The 27,029-nt window shown below is 43.5% G+C and overlaps 1 protein-coding gene across 1 annotated transcript in view; it reads left to right on the plus strand.

Moving 5' to 3' along the window:
- EFCAB6 (EF-hand calcium binding domain 6) overlaps window positions 1-27,029 on the plus strand; it is a 309,070-nt gene that overhangs the window by 89,110 nt on the left and 192,931 nt on the right. The window contains exons 7-8 of the mRNA XM_073621947.1: window positions 1,998-2,134; window positions 20,053-20,171. Of these exons, the coding sequence (XP_073478048.1) occupies window positions 1,998-2,134; window positions 20,053-20,171 (256 nt within the window). The remainder of the gene's footprint in view (window positions 1-1,997; window positions 2,135-20,052; window positions 20,172-27,029) is intronic.

Raw genomic sequence — 27,029 nt, forward strand, 5'->3', positions numbered from 1 at the left:
GGGACCCTGATGCAAGGGGGAGGCTGTCTGGGGATATATACACACGTATATTACTGTATATACATTTGTATGCACACCCAAGCTTATGACTTTCTTTACTATGCTGCTATGGGCTCTAGCCCCAGATCTTTTGTAGACCTAGCAACGCCCCTGCCACTGATCCCATCCCTTGATCCCCCCATCATCCCTCTGCCACTGATCCCATCCCCTGATCCCCCCTACCATCCCTCTGCCACTGATCCCATCCCCTGATGCCCTCCCACCATCCCTCTGCCACTGATCCCATCCCATTACCCCCCCACCATCCATCTGCCACTGATCCCATCCCTCTGATCCCACCCCCCACCATCCCTCTGCCACTGATCCTGTCCCCTGATCCGCCACCATCCCCCTGCCACTGATCCCAATCCCCCTCACCATCCCTCTGCCACTGATCCCATCCCCCTGATCCCCCCCACCATCCCTCTGCCCCTGATCCCACCCCCCTCCACCATCACTCTGCCACTGATCCCATCCCCCCACCGTCCCTCTGCCACTGATCCCATCCCCCTAATCCCATCCCCCACCATCCCTCTGCCCCTGATCCCACCCCCCTCACCATCCCTCTGCCACTGATCCCATCCCCCCACCATCCCTTTGCCACTGATCACATTCCCCCCACCACCATCCCTCTGCCACTTATCCCACCCCCCCTCCACCAACACCGTATCAGGAACCATGAATCAGACCGAGACAGAAGTATAGTTAAATAACACTTGTTTAATAATAATAGTAATAATAATAATAATAAGGTAAACAGAGTAAACGTAGTCAAAACAAGCCAGAGTTCGAGTAGTCAGCCAAGCAAATGTCAGAGAGCCAGAGATAAACGTAGTAGTAGTACAGCAAGTAGGATCAGGAGTCAGAAGGAACGTCAGCCGAGCAAGTCTTCAACAGGAATGCAGGAGAAAGTCTCAGTGATGTTGACAAAGGCGAAGGCAGAGATCAAGTGAGCTGGACGGCTTTAAGTAGGCAGGACTGACACACCGCTACTGCCACTGATCCCAAGGGGCACTCAGGAGGATGTAAAGGGGCATTCTGGAGGCATTAAGAGGCACTCTGGAGATACAGTTCTAGTACTTCCAGAGTGCTCCCTTACAGCCTCCAAAATGCCCCCTAGTAATAGGGGGGCGCAGGAGCCGCCGTTTCCGGCACGGGCTCTTTAAGTCTGGCACTGTAGGCCGGACCTTCAGAGCACATGCACCAATGATGTCATCGGCTGCATGCACTCTGAAATTTAGGAGATATTCACAGAACCTTCAGGTAAGCCTTATTATAGGCTTACCTGTAGGTACAAGTGGTAGTACAGAGTTTACTACCACTTTAACAGAGATTGATTAGCACATTTACACAGACAACTGGATGAGTCAGACCAGTGACCCCTCTCCCTCCTTCCCTTTCCTGAATCCTCTGTTCAGAGAGCTCCCCATCCATAGTTTCAATCAGATAGAAAGAAGCTAAAAGCAAACAGCAAAAAACATAGTCTTCTGGAAATCCAGTGTGGTACCTTGTATTAAATGTTTATTTGCAAAACTAAGATTTATATGGACAGTAAAAAAAAAAGACAAGGAAACTCATGCTAAACATTAGTTTAAAAATTCCTAAACTTTAAAAAAAAAATAGAAAAGAGACCCAGAATCATTCTAGTTTTGCTTTAAAGCATGGGACATTAAAAAGGTATGGGGGGTAGAGTTCTTCGGCAGAAGTTCTTTCCGGCTACCCCACCAAATTTTTTGTTATGTACTGTCTGAACGTCTCAGGCAACTGTTAGATTTTGACACTGTAAAATATGCTGTCAATATTATTTTGGAAGTCAGCAGTTCTATGGAAGCACGTCCCCCCCCCCCCCTTTTCATGCTCTCCTTATGTTGTACAGAATTGCATTCTACATTTTCCCCATATTTCATAAGCTTTGTGCTATATAGTATTTATGACAAAGCCGGTTCTCCTCCTTCCAGATATCCAAGAATCTGAAGAACATTGTCAGGTCCTGTCGACTGTTTGATTATAACCAAAATGGTCAAATTCAAAAACATGAACTGCGGCGTGTTCTGGAAAACTACTGCTTCAAGATGAAGAACGTGGAGTATGAAAAGTAAGTGTGATAGAAAATACTATATAAATCACTGCAAGCATTTGGGAATAATCACCATTGCGCTAAATAAATCAATGAAAAAATTATTGTAAACCAGGAATGGAAAACGTGTGCCGCTCAGGCTACAAGGGAAAGCAATCTTGTGTCCATCACTTAAAGTTCAGGCCAGAGAAGGAGCTTATCTCAGCTCCAAACAACTGTTGAGCAAAGGATGGATCCCATGAAGCCGCACATCAATGCAGATACAATGCAGACACACTGGTATTGGAATGAATGGCAGTTTTAGCTTGGGCTCCCGCAAGGCCACGCCCCCAGAAGCCCAGGCTGAGACTGCCATTCATTTCAGTACCAGTGGGTCTGCATTAATATGCGGCTTCATGAGATTCATCCTTTTGCTCAACAATGAATAAAATTAATATTACTCAAAACACTTAACAATTTGAGCTTGGAAACCTAAAATTTCTCCTTGATGGCTGGGTCTGCTGTCCACCTTGTAGTGCTGGGTTTGTGAGCTGGTGTTGTCTTCCTACGGGCTCAACCATATTGATGGGTTACCATTGCTAATTACATACACTAGCATCTGCCTCAGACTTGGTGGAAAGGAACGTGTGTATGTGACGCATGTAGTGAGGGTCATATTGTGGAGGTGAGAGAATACCCAAAAGGGGAAGGTGGAGGTCCTCAAATGACATCATCACCAGATTGCAAATATTTGGATTTGGACTTGTTATGGACTTTCACAAATTTTTACTTCAAATTTTCACTTCTATATCTTTGCACTTATCTATGTTTATGAATTTATGATATAAAATACTGCATGTAATCATTGTTTATACAAACTGTATGAGCCCAGATGTTTTTCCCACACATTCCTTTTGGCTTAATACTATGATTAGCAGTTTCACTGTTCAATAGGAATGAGCAGGAGGTAGTAAGGGGTGGGCAAGCTTCATTACCTATAGAATGTATACCAGCTTTGCCTATCATTGCCCAGAATAAATGGTTTGTTTGAGCAGGGTATAACATGTCCTCTTGGGCCTCATCACAGCCAGTACACCTCCATACCTAAGCCCTAGTCTTGGTATTATTGAAGATTGTACACATTCTAGGATAAAAAATGATAACGGCAATATAATGACCAAAATTAGCAAGCTCATGTTTATTGGCATTACATGTTCAGTACTCAGGGTGGGTCATTAAGCACAGGAGTTTGCTTTCCCTAATAAGCATTGTTCATCATTAGCAAGCATTAAAAGGTCATGTTTTATTTTCTGTGTTAATGGATGATAATTGCACAATGAGTTTGGCCAATAAACGGTCGTGCAAACACATATCATTTTGCTTTATTCATGCTGGCAGCATCAAACTCTGACTCTGTAAAGGGGATATTAAAATATCAATAGATATAACTATTGTATCTATTCATGGTAGTTATGTTACAACAAGCAATGTCTCATCAGAAATTGGTAAAAGTGGCAATCCCCGTGTATATAGAGTATGTATTTACAAACTGCTTATACGGCCTCATGCACACTGGTTTATTGTAAACGCTGTTTCTCCTGACAGGAAAAATCAATATTAAAAATGCACCTAGGCTGCAGTTTTCAAACATGTTTAAAAGCGTACAGACAGGTTTTGGGTGTTTATTTCTTTCACTTAGAATTAATTCAGAACAACAAAGAAATTTCCATTTATAGCGCAAACGCAATAACATACACAACAAGGAGCAAATTCAAAAGGAGTTTCTCTCCACAATTATTAATCATTAAGCAGTCGTGCAGAAATGAGGAATGACCAATCCAAGCAACATTGGGATGTTAGACGACCAGTTAGCAGAGCAATGCCTTAAATTGCATAGTGCTCATTTCCCAAAAAGATCCCTCAACTGGGGACTATGGAGCAAGAAAACGCAATGCAGTCATCCATAGAACCAAAAAATGGATACTGCTCTTACGTGTAGACAAAGAGACAATTCCAAGGCAGAGAGAGTTAGAAGAGTTTGGGTGTTTATTTCATTGGCCAGAATTGTAATTTATTCTCACCATTAAAATGAATAAACTCTCAAGCGCAGCTAGCGCTTAGGCACGTTTAGATGCATTTGACATTTTTCATGCCCAAAAGCTCTTTTCTTGAATGTAATTCTTCTGCGTTCAGGAAAAGAGCTTTGACTGCCTCTAAACTCTGCTGCTTTTAAACTCCTCTAAAAGCCTATATGTGCATGGACAAATAGTGAGAGATTTACTAAAATCGGAGAGCGCAAAATCTGGTGCAGCTCAGCATAGAAACCAATCAGCTTCCAGGTTTTATTATCAAAGCTTAATTGTATAAGCTAAAAGCTGATTGGCTACCATGCCTAGCTGCACCAGATTCTGAGTGTTCAACTTTTAGTAAATCTCCCCCATTGGCTTTTATTATGTAGAACATCCAAAGTCCCAAAAACATCAGTTTAGGAGCAGCAGTATGCATGTACCCTAAAAGTAAGGTTTTTAAAACAGCCATCTATTGGGTTAATTTTATTTTTTTAGTCTGCAGCTTTGATTAAAATAATACTGTTGTCCTTGTGCACTTCCTGTTACAGGGTCATAACTGTCTCCCAATTTTACTCCTGCATGGTCACCATAATACACGCCCTCTCAATGGAGACTGCAAGCAGCCATGTTAGCGCACACTTGCAGCCATTAACCACTTCAGCCCCGGAAGGATTTACCCCCTTCCTGACCAGAGCACTGTTTACAATTTGGCACTGCGTCGCTTTAAATGCTAATTGCGCGGTCATGCAATGCTGTACCCAAGCGAAATTTGCATCCTTTTGTTCCCACAAATAGAGCTTTCTTTTGATGCTATTTGATCACCTCTGTGGTTTTTATTTTTTGCGCTATAAACGGAAAAAGACCAAAAATTAAAAAAAAAAAAGATATTTTCTACTTTTTGTTATAAAAAAAATACAATAAACTCAATTTTAGTCATACATTTAGTCCAAAATGTATTCAGCCACATGTCTTTGGTAGAAAAAAATGTCAAAAAGCGTATATTTATTGGTTTGCGCAAAGGTTATAGCGTCTACAAACTAGGGTACATTTTTTGGAATTTACACAGCTTTTAGTTTATGACTGCCTATCTCATTTCTTGAGGTGCTAAAATGGCAGGGCAGTACAACCCCCCCCCCCCAATGACCCCATTTTGGAAAGTAGACACCCCAAGGAAATTGCTGAGAGGCATGTTGAGCCCATTGAATATTATTTTTTTCGTCCCAAGTGATTGAATAATGAAAAAAAAATAAAAAATTACAAAAAGTTGTCACTAAATGATATATCGTTCACACAGGCCATGGGCATATGTGGAATTGCACCCCAAAATACATTTAGCTGCTTCTCCTGAGTATGGGGATACCACATGTGTGGGACTTTTTGGGAGCCTAGCCGCGTACGGGGCCCCGAAAACCAATCACCGCCTTCAGGATTTCTAAGGGCGTAAATTTTTGATTTCACTCCTCACTACCTATCACAGTTTTGAAGGCCATAAAATGCCAGGACAGTTCAACCCCCCCCCCCCCCCCCAAATGACCCCATTGTGGAAAGTAGACACCCCAAGCTATTTGCTGAGAGGCATGTCGAGTCCATGGAATATTTTATATTTTGCCACAAGTTGCGGGAAAATGACAAACTTTTTATTTTTTCTTGCACAAAGTTGTCACTAAATGATATATTGCTCAAACACGCCATGGGAATATGTGAAATTACACCCCAAAATACATTCGGCTGCTTCTCCTGAGTATGGAGATACCACATGTGTGGGACTTTTTGGGAGCCTAGCTGCGTACGGGGCCCCGAAAACCAAGCACCGGGGTTTTGAACTGTCTTGGCATTTTATGCACAACATTTAGAAGCTTATGTCACACATCACCTACTCTTCTAACCACTTGAAGACAAAGCCCTTTCTGACACTATTTGTTTACATGAAAAAAAAACATTTTTTTGCAAGAAAATTACTTTGAACCCCCGAACATTATATATTTTTTTTAAAGCAAAGGCCCTACAGATTAAAATGGTGGGTGTTTCATTTTTTTTTCTAACACAGTATTTGCGCAGCGATTTTTCAAACGCATTTTTTGGGGAAAAAACACACTTTTTTAAATTTTAATGCACTAAAACACACTATATTGCCCAAATGTTTGTTGAAATAAAAAAGATGATCTTAGGCCGAGTACATGGATACCAAACATGACATACTTTAAAATTGCGCACAAACGTGCAGTGGCGACAAACTACATACATTTTTAAAAGCCTTTAAAAGCCTTTACAGGTTACCACTTTAGATTTACAGAGGAGGTCTACTGCTAAAATGACTGCCCTCGATCTGACCTTCACGGTGATACCTCACATGCATGGTACAATTGCTGTTTACATTTGACGCCAGACCAACGCTTGCGTTCGCCTTTGCGCTAGAGCAGGGGGGGACAGGGGTGCTTTTTTTTTTTTTTTTTTTTCTTTATTATTTTTTTTGCTTTTTTATCTTATTTTTATTATTTTTAAACTGTTTTTATCATTTTTATTATTATGTCAGGGAATGTAAATATCCCCTATGACAGCAATAGGTAGTGACAGGTACTCTTTTTAAAAAAAATGGGGTTTATTAGACCCTAGATCTCTCCTCTGCCCTCAAAGCATCTGACCACACCAAGATCAGTGTGATAAAATGCTTTCCCAATTTCCCAATGGCGCTGTTTACATCCGGCGAAATTTAAGTCATGAAATGCTCGTAGCTTCCAGTTTTTTAGGCCATAGAGATGTTTGGAGCCATTCTGGTCTCTGATCAACTCTATGGTCAGCTGGCAGAATCACCGGCTGCATTCTCAGGTTCCCTGTTGGGACAGGAGAGCCAGAGAAAAACATGGAAGACGTTGGGAGGGGGGGGCGGCATTCCCTCCCACTGCTTGTAAAAGCAGTCTAGAGGCTAATTAGCCGCTAGGATTGCTTTTACATGAAAGCCGACCACTGGCTGAAAAGAATGATACCAAGATGATACCTAAACCTGCAGGCATCATTCTGGTATAACCACTCAAAGTCCAGCAACATACCAGTATGTTGCTGGTACTTGTTGGGCATATATTGTAATCTTTTTTTTCATGCAGCCTGTGGGCTGAACGAAAAAAAGACATTGATTGGTGGGTATGCCCACCATTAGAATAGCAAAAGAGGGAAGACACATTAAGGAGTCAATGCTGCTCACCCCAATATGGACAAAAAAATGGAAAAAGGTCCCCCGAGCGGGGTTTTTAGGCAGCTAACCATAGATATGAACAAGGCATTAAATAAAATATTATATTAAAGTGCTTTATTGAAGGGTAATGAATGAATGTAACATATAAATATAAATTGGGAGCTCCAGTGGGAAAATACCCATACCAAATACATATAATAGCAAACATAGGTTATACACAGCATATGATAAGGCTATTGCATAACAATCCTGACGCGTTTCGACCCATGAATTTTGGGGTCTCTTCAGAGGATGAGTTTGCTACAAAAAAGAAGAAAAATTTATAACAGTATGTCCAGCTTATTTAAAAGAATTACAGCATAGGCAAGTTTGTTTAGCAACACTTTGCACATAATTACCACTGAGTTTGGATGTACCCCTCGATTAGAGCCTCCCCACACAGCAGCCAGACCATCCAGTGTGCCCGCACGTAGCAGTACCCCAGGAAGAAGGGGGAACAGGAATCCACTTGATATGGCTTGCAAGGAGTCACACGTATAATTGCCCCCCTACCAACACACCACTGGGGGGTGGGGCCGGAACCTACGAAAATTGTCGGAGCGTTAGCTCCTGAATATACCCATATAGGTTAGTAGTTAGATTTAACTATTGGGCGGTCAGAAAGTATTGTAATAATCTATTGCAACTTGAATTGATCATGTGAAGGATAATAGAATGAGTGGAGTGACTATATTGGTATAACCAATATAGAATATGTCAGGGATGACCTTGTCCTTAAATGCTGACAATGGCAGTGATAGGAAGAGAAGTGAAGGATGTGCACAGTGAATGTGATGTGTGAATTTGAGGAAAAAGTGCATGATATTGCCAAGTATCTAAGTCTACGGCATCCAAAGCTAGTGTGCACAAAAATCAAAATTAAATATAAGTAAAATATTATTCTATGGGGTCTGACAAAGCATTGATAATCAGAGGTATCATAAGTTCTTACTCACTCCTACTGTTGAGGAAAAGAGTCTGGCCGTCCAAGGAGGAAGTGGAGGGATCACACCCAAATCCACCCTCATTAAATAGTGTCCTTAATTAGTACTGAAATTAACAACAGGTATCGTTTCTTCCGCCCCTTAACCCCGGAGTGTAGAGGGAGACTATGGCCGCCATTGGCAGGCCTCGTGTGGCTCCCTCGGCATCCATCAAGGCGAAGCCCCGACATCTGTCGTCACCTTCGCCGTAAAATACGTGACACCATGAGGCCGCACGCACATGCGACCCGCACATGCGCGCACACCGCACGCAATGTCCGAAGGTGATGAGGGATGCCGCCGGCAGGGTAATCACACCCGTGGGCGGCCAACCCGGGAATCCGGGCATCCACGGGGAGAGACAAGGGGAGCGCAGGTAACTGAGCTCCCCACCCTGCCGGGAAGACACATCAGGGAACGTGATCCCCGACCCAGGGAGCATGCGACAGTGCAGGCATCACAGGGGCCCCGATGGCGCAAGCTGCAAGCGGGGAGGCGCCGATCGAGAGGCACACAAACGAGCTCACATATGCGATTTGTGAAAAACAACAGATGACAAAAGTTTTCTACATAATTACTTGTTAATAATACAAGGTAAAACATTAGAAACTGCGCACTGACAATTCTAACAATATTCCCAAAAGTATGCAAGAACCACAGCCACCTAGAAATGGCAACATAATTTCAACGTTTAAATAGATTTGTTTGAAAGGACATAACTCTCAAATACACAGAAATATCTCCCAGATCCCAGATAGCAATGAGGGATCCATTGGATCCGATGCAAATTTCCTTATCTGGGTTGTTATACTATTTTGTGTATCTGGGAGATATTTCTGTGTATTTGAGAGTTATGTCCTTTCAAACAAATCTATTTAAACGTTGAAATTATGTTGCCATTTCTAGGTGGCTGTGGTTCTTGCATACTTTTGGGAATATTGTTAGAATTGTCAGTGCGCAGTTTCTAATGTTTTACCTTGTATTATTAACAAGTAATTATGTAGAAAACTTTTGTCATCTGTTGTTTTTCACAAATCGCATATGTGAGCTCGTTTGTGTGCCTCTCGATCGGCGCCTCCCCGCTTGCAGCTTGCGCCATCGGGGCCCCTGTGATGCCTGCACTGTCGCATGCTCCCTGGGTCGGGGATCACGTTCCCTGATGTGTCTTCCCGGCAGGGTGGGGAGCTCAGTTACCTGCGCTCCCCTTGTCTCTCCCCGTGGATGCCCGGATTCCCGGGTTGGCCGCCCACGGGTGTGATTACCCTGCCGGCGGCATCCCTCATCACCTTCGGACATTGCGTGCGGTGTGCGCGCATGTGCGGGTCGCATGTGCGTGCGGCCTCATGGTGTCACGTATTTTACGGCGAAGGTGACGACAGATGTCGGGGCTTCGCCTTGATGGATGCCGAGGGAGCCACACGAGGCCTGCCAATGGCGGCCATAGTCTCCCTCTACACTCCGGGGTTAAGGGGCGGAAGAAACGATACCTGTTGTTAATTTCAGTACTAATTAAGGACACTATTTAATGAGGGTGGATTTGGGTGTGATCCCTCCACTTCCTCCTTGGACGGCCAGACTCTTTTCCTCAACAGTAGGAGTGAGTAAGAACTTATGATACCTCTGATTATCAATGCTTTGTCAGACCCCATAGAATAATATTTTACTTATATTTAATTTTGATTTTTGTGCACACTAGCTTTGGATGCCGTAGACTTAGATACTTGGCAATATCATGCACTTTTTTCTCAAATTCACACATCACATTCACTGTGCACATCCTTCACTTCTCTTCCTATCACTGCCATTGTCAGCATTTAAGGACAAGGTCATCCCTGACATATTCTATATTGGTTATACCAATATAGTCACTCCACTCATTCTATTATCCTTCACATGATCAATTCAAGTTGCAATAGATTATTACAATACTTTCTGACCGCCCAATAGTTAAATCTAACTACTAACCTATATGGGTATATTCAGGAGCTAACGCTCCGACAATTTTCGTAGGTTCCGGCCCCACCCCCCAGTGGTGTGTTGGTAGGGGGGCAATTATACGTGTGACTCCTTGCAAGCCATATCAAGTGGATTCCTGTTCCCCCTTCTTCCTGGGGTACTGCTACGTGCGGGCACACTGGATGGTCTGGCTGCTGTGTGGGGAGGCTCTGATCGAGGGGTACATCCAAACTCAGTGGTAATTATGTGCAAAGTGTTGCTAAACAAACTTGCCTATGCTGTAATTCTTTTAAATAAGCTGGACATACTGTTATAAATTTTTCTTCTTTTTTGTAGCAAACTCATCCTCTGAAGAGACCCCAAAATTCATGGGTCGAAACGCGTCAGGATTGTTATGCAATAGCCTTATCATATGCTGTGTATAACCTATGTTTGCTATTATATGTATTTGGTATGGGTATTTTCCCACTGGAGCTCCCAATTTATATTTATATGTTACATTCATTCATTACCCTTCAATAAAGCACTTTAATATAATATTTTATTTAATGCCTTGTTCATATCTATGGTTAGCTGCCTAAAAACCCCGCTCGGGGGCCCACCATTAGAATACCTCCCTTCATCCACCCACTTCTAATGATGGGCATACATGCACCATTTATATATGCCGAAGCATGGGGGCATCCGCCCCAAAAGTTAGGAGCAAATCACTCCTCCGCCCCTGCTGCCCCCATGCCTTGGCATATATCACCTCTGCTGGAGTCACGGCTTTATATATCGTGGGAGCAAACGCTGTTGCTGTCAAGATAAATAAATCCGCGCTGCAGCTGAATGGCGCACCTGAAAACAAAAAAATGGTTAACAATAAAACACAGTAAACAGTAAAGTATAAAAAATTGCATACCTGAAAAGCAAACATGATAAAACATAATAACAATAAAACATTGCAGAATAGAATACAGTAAAAAAGAGCAGAACAATAGACAGAGAATAGAGAGAGAGAGAACAATAAAACGACAACTTTTTTATTTTAATTATTTTTATATATTTTTTGTGGTTTTTTTTTTACACTTTTTTTTTGTAACTGTAACTTTTATAACTGTAACCGGTTCCAGGTTCGGGTCTCTTAAAATGCGATGGCATCTTGGGAGACCCTGTGAAAGTGTGCCTACTCTGTGCAATGCTGTACCCTACGCTAATACTCAGCTAGTGCATGGTAGCGTTCAAGACATTCCCCAATGCAAAGACCAGGATTGTCAGGACAGGAGGGACAATAATAGCGGGTGTCATGTCTATATCTGAGCTTGCTGCAGACATGACATCTTTTTTGGGGGGTTTCGTTGGGTAGGGGTACTCGGGAGGACATAAAGAAAATGCCTCTCATGCAGCCGACTGCATTTGGTTGGGGATGTGAATGGGGGAAATACGGGTGCTGCAGAAGCAGTGGGTTCCCAATTAGGATTGGCGAATGCAGCAGGAAGGGCATTATGGGCACGACGGGCCTGTGTTTGTCTTCTTCTTGGTGGCAGCGGGACACTACTTGTGCTTGCCACCTCACCAGCTTGAACTGCACTTATGGGACTCGCCACGTCACCAAGTGTTACTGCAGTGCTGGTTTGACTACGACCGGGGTGTACTAGGCCGCTGGTGCTTGCCAGTTCACCAAAACGCTACCAAAAAAACTGTTAGCGATCGCAGGGATCAGGCCTGACTCTGCGAAAGCTGCAGTTATGTGTTTATTGTTTTGTAAGTGACAGTGATCGATCAATACTGCACTTGGGTGGGCTGGGCTGGGCGGAGGGGAAAAATGCAGGTGCTAGCAGGTATCTGGGCTGATCCCGCTAACACTGTGTTTTTGGGAACCCTAAACTGCTGGGGACGCTAGTATAGATCTGATCGGATCAGATATTGATCCGTTCAGATAGTATACCACTAAGGGAGGTGTACGGTGCGTGCATGGGTGTTATCGCTACTGGCACTAACCTAATGCTGCCTGGGGCTGGTGCTTGCCAGTTCACCAAAACGCTACCAAAAAAACTGTTAGCGATCGCAGGGATCAGGCCTGACTCTGCGAACGCTGCAGTTATGCGTTTAGTGTTTTGTAAGTGACAGTGATCGATCGATACTGCACTTGGGTGGGCTGGGCAGGGCGGAGGGGCAAAACGCAGGTGCTAGCAGGTATCTGGGCTGATCCTGCTAACACTGCGTTTTTGGGAACCCTAAACTGCTGGGGACGCTAGTATAGATCTGATTGGATCAGATATTGATCCGTTCAGATACTATACCACTAAGGGAGGTGTATGGTGCGTGCATGGGTGTTAGCGGTACTGACGCTAACCTGACGCTGCCTGGGGTGACGCAGACCCTATCTGACCCTAAAACCTAACTTATATCACCGCCGAGCGATCAGGGGGCTAAACCTTTATTAGGTAATAAACGGCGGGTGCCCTGACACTATAAAAAATAAACTAACTAACCAGCGTCACCCATAACAGTTATACGGTGATCACTGGTGAAAGAGTTAACTAGGGGGCAATCAAGGGGTTAAAACCTTTATTAGGTAATATATAGGGGTCCCTGACGCTATAAAACACTGACAGCGAACCTAAATATTTACCTCCCTAACTAGCGTCACCAGTGACACTAATACAGCGATCAGAGAAACGATCGCTTAGTGACACTGACGACGGGGGATGATAAAGGGTTAAAACTTTATTATGGGGGGTTAGGGGGGTACCCTGGACTTAAAGGGGGCTAACCCTAACTGCCCTACCACACTAACTGTCACAAACTGACACCAATGCAGTAATCAGAAAAAAAACAAAAAACTGCTTGGTGTCACTGAGACGGCGGGGGGGGGGGGGAATGTGATTGGGGGGTGATCAGGGGGTGATGGGGGGTGTAAAGTGTGCCTGGTGTGTTTTACTGTGTGTGTGTGTGTGTTGTGCACTTACTCGGATGTCTTCTCTCCTTGGCGCCGGAACGGAAAATACAGAGCCGAGGAGAGATGACATCACTTCCTCTGCCGCTGTTTACTATACAGCAGCATAGGAAAAACCTCATTTGTTTGGAACGATCGCGAGGGGGTGGCCACGAATGAGTGGTCTCCCACTCTGCCTGGATCGCTCCCCTAACAAAGCTGACCACCTCGGACACCGGGGGTGATTTTGCTGCCCGTGCCATTCTGCCGCAGTATATCTGCGTTAGGCGGTCGGCAAGTGGTTAATGGAGTCTGTGTAGACAGGAAGTACCCAACCCCTTTCACCACTCACAGGCCAGCCTGTATCCGCCTTAGTTTCCTGCAGTCAGCTGGGTGCCAGGGCCCTGGAGTGCACTCTTGCTCTACTGTAGTCCACTATCCAATCATGCACACTAAAGGCATTCACCTCCAGCCAAGGTTTATTGCATTGACAACACACCCAAAGCCATGCCCCCAACATGTTTTAGCCACAGCAAGCCTTAAACCTGATTACTGTGGGTGAGACATGTTGGGGGCATGGCTTTGGCTGGGAGTGAGTGCTGTACAATCAGTGCAATAAACTTTGATTGGAATTTGAACGTCTTCGGTGTGCGGCCTGTTCTTTGGATGGTAGACAGGAAGTAGTTGCAAGGAGACAGTAGTGCTAATATGCAATAAATGATACAAAATGATAAAAACAGTATTTAAAAAAAAAGGTTTACTTTATTATTTTTTTGCTAAGCACAAACAATTTTATCTACTTTCTGTAAACTACTAATCCCCCTGCCTCCCCATATAATGGAGATGAAGAGAGGAACACATGTTTGAAATTTGGCCTGGTTGACATACTGTAGCTATACAGTAGTGGAGTGAGAGTTAAGCTGGCCATACACCTCTTTATGAGTGAATCAATAGATTCATCCATCCATGCTAGACAGTGTGAATAGGCGAATCTCCTGATGCTGGCTATTTTATCACGAGACTGCAGCTGATTGGTTGCACTCATTGTTCTGCCAACTTTTTTTCTGCCCAACTCCTTTCTTAATTGAAATTTGTCAAGCTCCTGCTGTTTATCACGTTCCCCCATACCTCAATACCAAATCTTCTGTCCCTATTAAACCGATTCGGAAAAATTTCTGGCCTGTTAGTCAATCAGGATAAATCATAGGCGCTGAATGTCAACTTGTCAACCTCGACACTCCAAAGTATCAAATCCCAATTCTCCTTCTCGTGGCAACAGTCGTCCCTTTCTTATTTGGGTATTAAACTGACCTCCGATGTTACCTCGCTATACAAAACTAACTACTCACCCATAAATTCATCCAAGGGACAGCACGAATGTGCGGCCGCAGGGAGACCTTTCTTTGTCTTAAGTGATCACAGGAGCTGGGACGAGCTCCCTCCCGTGCCGGCACTCCCAGCGGTGGATGCTTGAGACTTACACCCTGCATTACAGAGCCTGAGCGGCACACCAAGCAGTTCTGGGTCACAGTCACGCTGCAAATACTTTGTTTTCAGTGATTCACCAAATTCTTATGCCGCGTACACACGATCGGACATTCCGACAACAAAATCCTGGATTTATTTCCGATGGATGTTGGCTTAAACTTGTCTTGCATACACACGGTCGCACAAATGTTGTTGGAAATTCCAAACGTCAAGAACGCGGTGACGTACAACACGTACGACGAGCTGAAAAAAATGAAGTTCAATAGCCAGTGTGGCTCTTCTGCTTGATTCCGAGCATGCGTGGAATTTTGTGCGTTGGAATTGTGTACACACGATCGGAATTTACGACATTGGATTTTGTTGTCGGAAAATTTGAGAACCAGCTCTCAAATTTTTGTTGTCGGAAATTCCGACAACAGATGTCTGATGGAGCCTACACATGGTCGGAATTTCCGACAACAAGCTCACATCGAACATTTGTTGTTGGAAATTCTGACCGTGTGTATGCGGCAATAGACTTGCATTGGGGGAGGGAGCAGTAGAGCGCAACAACTGTATTGTACTTCAAAGCAGGAACCAGAGCCTGCTTATATACTCAGCAAATATGGTTACCCCCATTAACTTATGGAATTTCAAATTTTACATAGAAGCAAGGTTTTTTTTTTTCGTTTTTTTTCAGGAATACCACACATTAATAAAATGAGTTAGTTACGTCTTGCTGATCTCTAATTTGTATATCTAAAAAATATTGAAAATATTATATAATCCCTTTTAGATTACCACAATCACATACAGTGTATATATCTGAAAAGCAAACAGATTATAGCTTTCCTTTAAATGTGACAATACTGTGTAATGGGCGATGTCCTGTCAATAATGGAACATGACCTCTTTCCTCCTACTGAATAAAACTATATAAGTTAATTCAATAATAAAAGATTCTGAAATCTGTCTTACAGCTCCCCATTCTCCAGCCCAAAATCCCGCTGGCATAATGAAATTAGGAAGGCAATAACCCGGCGCAGTGTTTTATTTCACAGTAAACCCAGCGTTTTTCACTACGATCAGAAAAACAGCTTAGATCCTTAAATTGAATTTGTATCCATTCCAGAATCACATAAGCAGTAAATTATAAAACGGCTGCACGGTTTTCAATTAAACTGCTAAGACACAAGGAAAAGGATTTAAAAGGAGAGACCAGGAGTGCTGGGCGAGTGAAGCTGGGGGGGTGACAATTCACTGCATCGCAGCTGTCCTCCCTTGAGCAGTAGGGCTGTAGAACAAGCTGGTGCATTCGATGTGCAGCACAAATAAAAAGAGCAGTGAAAAGTATCAGCGCCGTAACTTTTCATGACTGTAATAAAAAAATGCTCGCATGTAAGGCGATAAAGAAAATATATGACCACTGAAATAGAAATGTAAAAATGAAAGGGATGTGTTCATCAAAAATAAAAGAACATACTCTAAAGTGTAACCGTGGCCAGTCTATGGACATTCAAATATGTACATGTTCTTAGCAAACAGTGAATAAGCTCTCATTAACCTCTGTAGCTGATGCATTGTTGAGCAATTCATCCTCAAATTTCACAGCAGCAGTTCTGAAGTCATCCAAGTCAGCTCTCTCCAATCTCACTGCTCTCCCCTCCCAGGTTCCTACTTTGTGTTTACATTACAGGTTATAAAGCTGGCCATACCATATACAATTTTCTTTTTTAATTTACCTCCAACTATGTAGTGCAAGGACCTGCCTGATTGCATACAAATTGAAAGTGTTTAGGTTTGACCTCATATTATATGGTTGTGGTATAGTTAAAGGACAATTGTACAAGAAAATTGTATAATGTATGGACAGCTTTAGTCTACTGCTGGGAGGGGGGAGCAGCATGACCCGACCTTCTGGATCACTAAATGGAGGGGGGAGCAGAGTGAATTGAGCTTCTGAGTCACCGATAGAGGGGTAAGCGGGGGGAGCTGAACTGCTGTGTCACTGCTGGGTGAGGGGAACTGAAATTGTTGTGCTAGAAGGAGAGAGCAGGGAGAGCTGAGCTGCTGAGTCACTGCTGGTAGGGAAGAGAAAAGAGAGCTGAGCCACTGCTGGTGAGGGGAACAGAGGAACCTGAGCTGCTGAGTCACTGCTTGGAGCAGGCTGAGCTGAGTTGCTAAGTCACTTCTGAAGAGGGGAGCAGGGGCAGCTGTGCTGCTGAGGCTCTGCTGAGAGCAGGGAGAAGGGGGGGGGGGGTGAGCTGCTGAGTCACAGCTGGAGCGAAGAGCAGGGGTAGGTGATCTGTGAAGTCACTAATGGTAAGGGGAACAGGGGAGGCCTGAGCTGCATCTGCGTTTAACCGCTCATGCATTCAGTGGCATGATCAAGGAGAAACACCCTACTACATAGCTCCCCACTGTCCCTGATTTCAAGGGACTGTCCCAGATTTGGAGCAATGTCCCTCTGTCCCTCATTCCTCCTCATTTGTCCCTCATTTTGATATGATCTATATAGTTGTATATAAAATGCACTTTTTATCTATCCAAAAGTGTTTTCCAGCACTAAACCTTCCATCTGATTTCTAAATTGCTGCATTTGTAAATTCCAAAAGCCAATATAAAGGAATATTAGTGGTAAAAAACTTCTGGGTTTAACAAATCTTGTATTTTTGTACAATTTTCTTTTGAGGAGGGGTGGCAAGGGGTGTGTCCTATGCGTGCATACTTTTGCTGATAGGTGTCCCTTATTCCCATTTCAAAAATGCATGTAGGTGTTTAACCAAATACAGCCATGTACAGCCACTCACAGATAAACATATTAATGTTAAAAAGAAGCTTTAGCCAAATGTAGAGAAAGGTTAGACGTCTGGCAGGGTTTTATTGCTTTTTCTTTTCCCTTTTAAAGAGATTTCTCTCCCCACTGTAATCACTGAGCTAGATAAATCTCCCTAGTGAGCTAACATAGAAAACTAACCCAAAATATCCAAAAATGGATCCAAAATTGAAAAAAAGGTTTTGGCTGATGTTCCAGTTTTAAGTAGCCATATCTTGCTGTTTGCTAAAAGGAAAGTATAATGTGTATTTTCAATGAGCACATATTGCAAGTTATTATGATTTATTTTAAAGCAATTTTTGATGACTTCAGCACTAAGCCCAATTCACACTGTTGTCCAGTTGAAATCCATTCCTGTGGCTACAAAACACAATTCATTATCACCATTTCATAGTTTAATGATGTTAGATGGTTTTTGACTGGTAGCTATGAGTTGGCAAACTCTGCACATTTTGTTTTTCACTGAACATTCTATCGCCAACTAATGCTTGAAAAACAGATTTTTTTTTTAAGTACCATTTAACCACTTCAATACAGGGCATTTTCACCACCTTCCTGCCCAAGCCAATTTTCAGTTTTCAGCACTGTCGCACTTTGAATGACAATTGCGCGGACGTGCTACATGGTAACCAAATTACATTTTTATAATTTTTTCCCCACAAATAGAGCTTTCTTTTGGTGGTATTTGATCATCTCTGCGGTTTTTATTTTTTGCGCTATAAACAAAAGAGCGACAAGTTTGAAAAAAAAAATATATTTTTAACTTTTTGCTATAATAAATATCCCAATTAAAAAAAAAAAAAATTTTCCTCAGTTTAGGCTGATATATATTCTTCTACATATTTTTGGTAAAAAAAATCGCAATAAGCGTATATTTATTGGTTTGCATAAAAGTTATAGCCTCTACAAAATAGGGGATAGTTTATGGCATTTTTATTATTTTTTTTTCTTTACTAGTAATGGCGGCGATCTGCAATTTTTATCGTGACTGTGACATTGCGACAGACAGATCGGACACTTTTGACACCATTTTGGAAACATTCACATTTATACAGCGATCAGTGCTATACAAATGCATTGATTACTGTATAAATGTCACTGGCAGTGAAGGGGTTAACAGTAGGGGTCGGTGAAGGGGTTAACTGTGTTACCTAGGGAATGATTCTAACTGTAGGGGGAGGGGACTCACCAGGGGAGGAGAACGATCGGTGTTCCTCTGTACTGGGAACACATGATCGGTCTCTTCTCACCTGACAGGACGTGGATCTGTGTGTTTACACACACAGATCCACTGTCCTGCTCGGTTAACAGGCAATCGCGGGTGCCCGGCGGACATTGCGGCCTTCGGGCACGTGCATCGGCTCCCAAGTAACGCGGTGGGGGCCCCCCAGACGGCCGGGAAGCCCAGGACGACGGATGTGAAGTGGTTAATAATGGCAAATCTTCATGATGCATATAATTGTTTATTTTTTTATTTACGAGGGGAGGCCAATAAGTTCTTACCCTCACCAAGATCCAGATGTGTTAGGGATCTGAAATGTAGTCCACTGACACTTCCTTCTCTACATATCCACCTCTTATGGTTACACACTTCTCACATCTGTGGAACAGACCTTTAATACTATCTGCGTAGAAGTATGCAGATTTGGAGGAAAACCAGCTATCAACCTCAGTAATGATTGCCTCATCATTGTGGAAACGTCTTTCCCGTAAATGTTTCTGCAGATTTGGATACAGAAAGAAGTCTGATGGGGCCAGGTAAGGTGCGTAAGGTGGATGGGGCAGAGATTCATGGCCACAATCGTGAACAAAAGTGGCAGTTGGTACAGGTCCAAAATGCTTTGTGCACATTCCACTCCTTGATGTTTTTGGAAAGGTGTTAGTAACCTGGGAACCCAACATGCAGCCACTTTGCTCATGTGTAAGATGTTATGTAATATGTTGTAAACTGACCCCCTACTAATGTTCACCTCCCTAGCTAAGAAATGAATACGTCTGTCTTTAAGCACTAGCTGCTCAACTTTCACCACTGCACTTGGTTCTGTGGCAGTTGACAGACGACCTTCCCTTGGGTCATCCTGTATATTTGTGCGACCACACTTGAATTCTCGTTTCCATTGTTTGACAGTCTCATATGATGGACAATACTCTCCCTACACAGCTGACATCTCTTCATGGATTATTTGGGCAGATTTCCCTTGAAGATAGAGAAACCTAATCATGGCTTGTTATTCAACTTTGTCCAGCATGCATATTATCAATCATTATTAAGTTATCCACCTATAAACCTGCAAAATTTCAGATTCTTAGTACCTTTAGATCATGGTGAGAACTTATTGGCCTCCTCTCATATATGGTGCTGACCATAATGACCAGTCATAATGCTTACTCTAGGGCCAGTTTAGACAAAAGCCAAATAACCTTTCAGGATGTTTCTGGATTCCAGGTTGACACTTAAGTTCTAAACTGAATGCTGTTTTGTAATGCTTTTCTTTAGGCTTTGGAACCGATATTGTATAAGCAAAAAACACACTCTGGACTACAAAGAACTGCTGCGAAACCTTGGGATAAATGTAGAGCAGCAAAACAAATCAGTACAAGAAAATGTTGCCCAAGGTAAGGTAGCTGGTGCTCCTGAAAAGGTACCAGTCTTTTGTTTCTTCAAAGTATAATTTTTATATTTTAATGTGATCGTTTGAGTATTTATTACATGCTTTTGGAACTGATATAGGGAACTGGTGGGCCATCAGTATACTGGGCTTTTATTATATATAGACACATGAATGGAGCATGCTGAGAAACTTCATTCACAATGTTTATGCCACATGGCTCCAAGGCATCAGCTCTGAGCTACTATGGTAAAACTAGATCTCTTAGAACAAATGTAATGTGGATTTTATGGACGTGTTAGCTTCAGGGTAATGTCATATTACTATGCCCCACTTATTAAACCAAAGCAACAAATGCCTTCCCCACTGTTAGCTGTAACTGAGGAAACACCTGAACTGCTGTTGCAGCCAATAGGAAGTAGGTTGTTCTGGGAATTTACCTAAAAAACAGTTGAACCTTTCCTTATATGAAGATCTTATTTGTTGGTACAACACACTGGAATTTTACTTGTGCAATTACAGACCTGTAGAAGGATGGTCATTTACAACTTTTAGTTTGATCCCCAGACATGGCTCTAGTTCCCATCCTGCTTATCGTTGCATCTTGTGACGCAATCACTCTTACAATGAATATAGGATCATATCTTATGCAGACACATTCTACAATGTTCTTCTAAAATCATCACAATTGGAAGAATGATTTATTTGCATTTTAATGTGTTTGGACACCTTACAGAGTTACCCAGAGAGACCAATTAAATTCTGCTGAAAAAAACTCCCAGTGCTGGCTCGAAAATGAAAGATTTCAGTTACTTATAGGGAAAAAACAGGTCTTGTTTTAGGCATGTTGATAAAATGAGACATAGTGGAAGTCATAGGTGGCCATAGATGAGCAGGTATTTACAGGAAGTAAGATATTTACTAGTTTTCTCATAACGAGGATAAGCATTGGATTTGTTATAGTCTTTAGTCAACAATGACATTGGGGCAAGTATGGTACTCCTGAAACTTTGGAAGAGAGAAGAATTAGGAACCTCACGCATGGAGATTTTCCTACATGTTGGAAATTGTCATTCTATATCAGGGGTCCTCAAACCACGGCCCGCCTAGGTAATTTACTCAGCCTGGTGGGGAGGGGGAGTCCAAGTGAGCTGCGGCGGATGCTTTGATCACAGTTACTATTTCCCGGTCAGTCCACTCATCCGGCCGCCTTCGGGTGCATACTCGCGGCCCGCTGCCATCTCCTAGGCTCTCTGAGCTGCATCCACCACCTGGGTCACACTCATCAGTTCATTCTGTCCCTGAGGCTGTCTGGGGCTGGTTGGCTGGCCTGATCTAGTTGATGTTTTTCCTGTCCTCATGGCCGGCCCCGATCTTGGCTCCTCTACTGCATAGTTGTGCACAGGTATGGCAGCATTGTTGTGCACGGGTGTGGCTGCATCATTGTGCACGCTTTTTGCTGTATTGTTGTGGCTGCATCGTTGTGCACAGGTGTGACTGCATGGTTGTGCACAGGTATGGCTGCATTGTTGTGCACGGGTGTGGCTGCACTGTTGTGCACAGGTGAAGCTGCATTGTTCTGCACAGATGAGGCTACACTGATGGGCACAGGTGAGGCTGCGCTGATGGGCACAGGTGAGGCTGCGCTGATGGGCACAGGTGAAGCTGCACTGATGGGCACAGGTGTGGCTGTGCTGATAGGCACTGTTCCAGCTGCGCTGATGGACACTGATCAGGCTAAATTGATCCGGCCCCCCAACAGTTTGAGGGAAAGTGAACTGGCCCCCTGTTTAAAAAGTTTGAGGACCCCTGCTCTACATAGAGAACGACTCCCCAAAGCTCTTATACATAAATAAGGATCTTTGGTAAGGTCATGCAGTTCCAAGTAGTGCTCAGAATCAGGAGCATTCCGATATATACTCAAAACGTCTGTGGACATTCATCCAATTCATTGAGTTCAGGTGTGTCTAGTGAAGGGTCTAGTTAATGTTACAGTATACAAAAATATATTAGACAATTGTGCTCTTCCTACCTTGTGACAGCAGTTTTGGGAAGACCCTTTTCTATTCCAGCATGACTGTTTCCCTGTTTACAAAGCCAGCTCCCTAAAGACATGGTTTGATGAGTTTAATGAGAAGGAACTCAACTGGCCTCCACAGAGCCTTGACCTCAACTCTACTGAACACCTTTGGTATGAACTACAAGCCAGGACTTTGTGTCCAACATCAGTCCCTGACCTTTTTTTAAGTTGAATGGCACAAATTCCCACAATCTCTCGTGGAAAGCTTTTCCAAAATAGGCAAAGTTAATTTTTCCACAAAGGTGGTCTTCTCAAAATAGCAAAGGTTTACTTTGCCACTAAGGAGGGACAACTCCATGCTAACGGCCATAGTTCATCTAGGTGTGACAGTCAGGTGTCCACAAACATTTGGTGATATATGTAAATCTCATGTTTTTATCAGGTTTATTTAGGGTTATGGCCAACTTTACCCTGATCAGCCAATTAGTGTCCAGCTGTCTGTTCTCCAGAGCTTACCACTTGATTTCTTTAAGATGCCAACAAGCCCACTTATGATCCAAAATAAAATAAAATGGATAAAGTGGTTGCAACAATACCTTTCAACATCTGTAACCTCTGGATGGACAGGTACGGGAACAAAAGTAGAGCTGTTGCCCCTAGCAACCAATCAGGTCTTTCTTCATTTCAGCCCTAGCCTCCTTTCATTAGAAATATTTTTGAATTTCTGATTTTTCTTTCTCCAGTTCTCATTTGTATATTTGTTTTCTGACACTTCCTTGGTAGTGATATACTGCTAAGTAAACAACAAAGTCTTCAACCATCGGGAAGAACGTTTTCAGAAGATCTTGTAATTAATTTCTGGTGTTTATTAGCACAGGGAGCGGCATTTTATTGCTCTTTTCTAGTGAATAATGATGGCGTTCAGACACACTGAGCTAAACAAGTGTGAAAGACTAAAACTTTAAAGCAGAAATATTGGGACATATACGACAGACATTTGTCCCATATTATAACATCAGTCTGCCCAACGGATATGCAAATACAGACTTTCTGGAAGGTCACCCCCATCCTCACATGACAAAATTCGGTTTTGCTGATAGGTGATTCCAGCACAGCGTATTTTGGGATGGGGGGTGTATGGGGGCAAGCCTGTCCATATTAAGTGGGAATTCCAGTTAAATTTTATATTATTCTCAGACAATACAAGAAAGGTCAAAACTACAGCGGTCAAATGTAAAAATGTTTTAGGTAAGTGAAGACAGAGGATGAACTATTATTGTTACTATTTTACAGGATTTATATAGCGCCAACAGTTTACGCAGCGCTTTACAATATAAAAGGGAGACAATACAGTTATAATACAATAAAATACAAGAGGATTAAGAGGGCCCTGCTCAGAAGAGCTTACAATCTTATAGGGTGGGGCAGGTGGTACAAAAGGTTGTACCTGTGGGGAATGAGCTGTTTGAAGTGGTAGAAGATTAGTTGGAGACGTGATAGGCTTTCCTGAAGAGATGAGGTTTCAGGGATCGCCTGAAGGTAGCAAGAGTAGGGGATAGCTGGATAGATGGAGGTAGCGAGTTCCAGAGGATGGGAGAGGTTCTGGAGAAATCCTGGAGACGAGCATGGGAGAAGGAGATGAGAGAGCTTGAGAGCAGGAGGTCTTGAGAAGAGCGGAGAGGTCGATTTGGGTGATATTTGGAGACAAGATTGGTGATGTAGCTTGGGGCAGAGTTGTGAATGGCTTCGTATGTTGTGGTTAGTATTTTGAATTTAATTCGCTGGGTGATTGGGGGCCAGTGTAGCGATTGGAGGAGAGGGTTGGCAGACACTGAGCGGTTGGTAAAGTGGATAATTCTGGTAGAAGCATTCATGATAGACTGACGAGGGGATAGTCTATGGAGAGGTAGGCCAATGAGAAGGGAGTTGCAATAGTCAAGGTGAGAGATAACAAGGGAGTGAATAAGGAGCTTGGTGGTTTCATTTGTTAAAAAGGGGCGAATTTTAGAGATGTTACGGAGGTGAATTCTACAAACTTTTGACAACGATTGGATTTGAGACTGAAATGACAAGTCAGAGTCTAGGATTACACCGAGTACCCTGGTATGAGGGGAGGGCCTGATGGTTGCATTGTTGATTTTGATGGAAAAGTCATGGAGGGGGGCACAGGCGGGGGGGAATATTAATAGCTCAGTTTTAGAGAGATTTAGTTTAAGGAAGTGGTGCGACATCCATGCTGATATGTCAGTTAGTAAGTTAGTAATGCGAGAGGAGACTGAAGGAGTGAGGTGAGGAGTAGACAGATAGATTTGGGTGTCATCAGCGTATAAGTGGTATTGGAAGCCGTGGGTGGTTATTAAGTGACCAAGGGAGGAGTTGTAGATAGAGAAGAGAAGGGGTCCAAGAACAGAGCCTTTGGGGACCCCCACAGAAAGGGGCAATGGATAGGAGGAGAGAGTTGTAGGTGAAACTGAAGGAGCGCTGTGATAAATAGACAGAGAACCAGGATAGAGCAGAATCCTGGAGGCCAAGGGAATGTAGTTTATTGAGAAGGAGCGGGTGGTCAACAGTATCAAAGGCCGCAGAGAGGTCAAGTAGTAGGAGTATGGAGTACTGGCTGTTGGTTTCATCAGTTAGTAAATCGTTAGAGCCCTTGCACACTGGGGCGGTTTGCAGGCGCTATTGCGCTAATAATAGCGCCTGCAAACCGCCCCGAAAGTGCCGCTGCTTGTATTCCAGTGTGAAAGCCCCGAGGGCTTGCACACTGGAGCGATGCGCTGGCAGGACGGTAAAAAAAGTCCTGCCAGCAGCATCTTCGGAGCGGTGAAGGAGCGGTGTGTATACCGCTCCTTTACCGCTCCTGCCCATTGAAATCAATGGGACGGCGCGGCTATACCGCCGGCAAAGCGCCTCTGCAGAGGCGCTTTGCGGTGGTATTTAACCCTTTCTCGGCCGCTAGCGGGGGGTAAAACCGCCCCGCTAGCGGCCGCATACCGACGGTAAAACGCCGCTAATAATAGCGGCGTTTTACCGCCGACGCCGCCCCCGCCCCAGTGTGCAAGGGCTCTTAGTGAGTTTTAGTAAGGCAGTTTCCGTGGAGTTCTGCGAGCGAAAGCCAGACTGTAAGGGGTCAAGAAGGTTATTTTCACTGAGGTAGGAGCTAAGACGGTTGTAGACTAAGCGTTCTAGACGTTTAGAGGTGAATGGGAGCAATGAGATGGGTCTTAAGTTGTTCAGGTTGGTATGGTCCAGTGAGGTCTTTTTAAGTATGGGAGTGATCTGCGCATAAACAGCAGGAACCCATTTAATATAGCCTTTATGACAATCAATGTCCCCACCCCCCACCATGAACCTTTCTAGAGCGGTGAAAGTCAAGTACCAAAACGCATGATCTGGCCCGTAACACACTTCCTGTATTAGAGTGCCCCGCTCTGGATGAAGGAGCACATTTCAACAGCAGCATTGTCAATCTGGGGGGAGGGGAGTGTTGGATGTTCTAGCAGATTTAAATACACTTACAAATCGAAGTTGAACGCCAGCTCACACTTTGTAAGCAGTTACAGAAGTTTTTTTTTCTTTTGGAATAAAGGTTTTAAATAAATAAATAAACAGAGATAATTTTAAACGCCCCTTGTCAGTGTTAAATGGTTTATCTCAACTCTGTAAAGCCGGCCATAGATGGTGCAATGTGGTTACAGGAAATAAAATTGCTCAATTTCCCATGGAGCTATTGTTTCTTCATGGAAGGGGCAGCCATCCCTGCCGGGAAAACACAGTGATTTTTGGTAGCGGCTATAGCTGCTGGTAATAATTATATGCCGCAAATCCGGCATGCTGGTTGTACCCAAGGTGATTGATCGGTCAACTTGGGTACATTCAGCCTGCCCATAAATGGTTCAAAGCTCGGCCAGGCGCTGCTGAACTGGTCAAGATTCGAACCGTCTGTGGCCGGCTTAACTGATACATCTGAAGGAGAGATAGTTCTTTTGCAAAACGAAAGACTTACTGGTTGGATCACCAAATGAAAATAGAAGAAAGAAAGCCTAAAAAAGAAAACAAATGCAGCTATCACATCTAAGAATTGGTGAGCTGAAATAAAACAAATGTTCGCTTTTGGGTATAAAACTACTTTAACTGCCAAAAGATTTGCAAGTCTGTGCAGCCTGTCTTCTGATCCAGGAACCATTGAATTCTTGACCTTCACTGCAGCATCAGCAGCAGAGCTCCGTCTTAAAGCGGTAGTAAACCGCTGTTTTTGTTTTTGATTTTTTTTGTAACCTGCAAGACAATGTCATAATGTGCTAGAATGCATCGCCTACTAGCACATTATGTGAAACTTACCTTATGCCCCGTACACACGATCGGAATTTCCGTCGGAAGAACCTTGGATGGTTTTTCCGACAGAATTCTGCTCAAGCTTGCCTTACATACACACGGTCACACAAAAGTTCTCCGAACTTTCGACCGTCGAGAACGTGGTGACTTACAACACTACGACGAGCCGAGAAAATGAAGTTCAATGCTTCCGAGCATGCGTCGAATTGTTTCCGAGCATACGTAGGAATTTTGCGTGTCGGAATTGCTACAGACGATCGGAATTTCCGATAGGAACTTATTCCGTCGGAAAAATAGAGAACCTGCTCTCAATCTTTTGCTGGCGGAAATTTCGCCAGCAAAAGTCCGATGGAGCATACACACGGTCGGAATTTCCGACCAAAAGCTCAGATCGGATTTTTGCTGGCGGAATTTCCAATCGTGTGTACAGGGCATTAGAACAAAGCCCTACAGCGGTGCTCTGTCACCTCTGAAGGCGCTTCCATCTTCAACCAGTCTTCCTTACAGGGA

Source organism: Aquarana catesbeiana, linkage group LG03 (assembly GCF_042186555.1).
Source record: "Aquarana catesbeiana isolate 2022-GZ linkage group LG03, ASM4218655v1, whole genome shotgun sequence".
Lineage (NCBI taxonomy): Eukaryota > Metazoa > Chordata > Amphibia > Anura > Ranidae > Aquarana > Aquarana catesbeiana.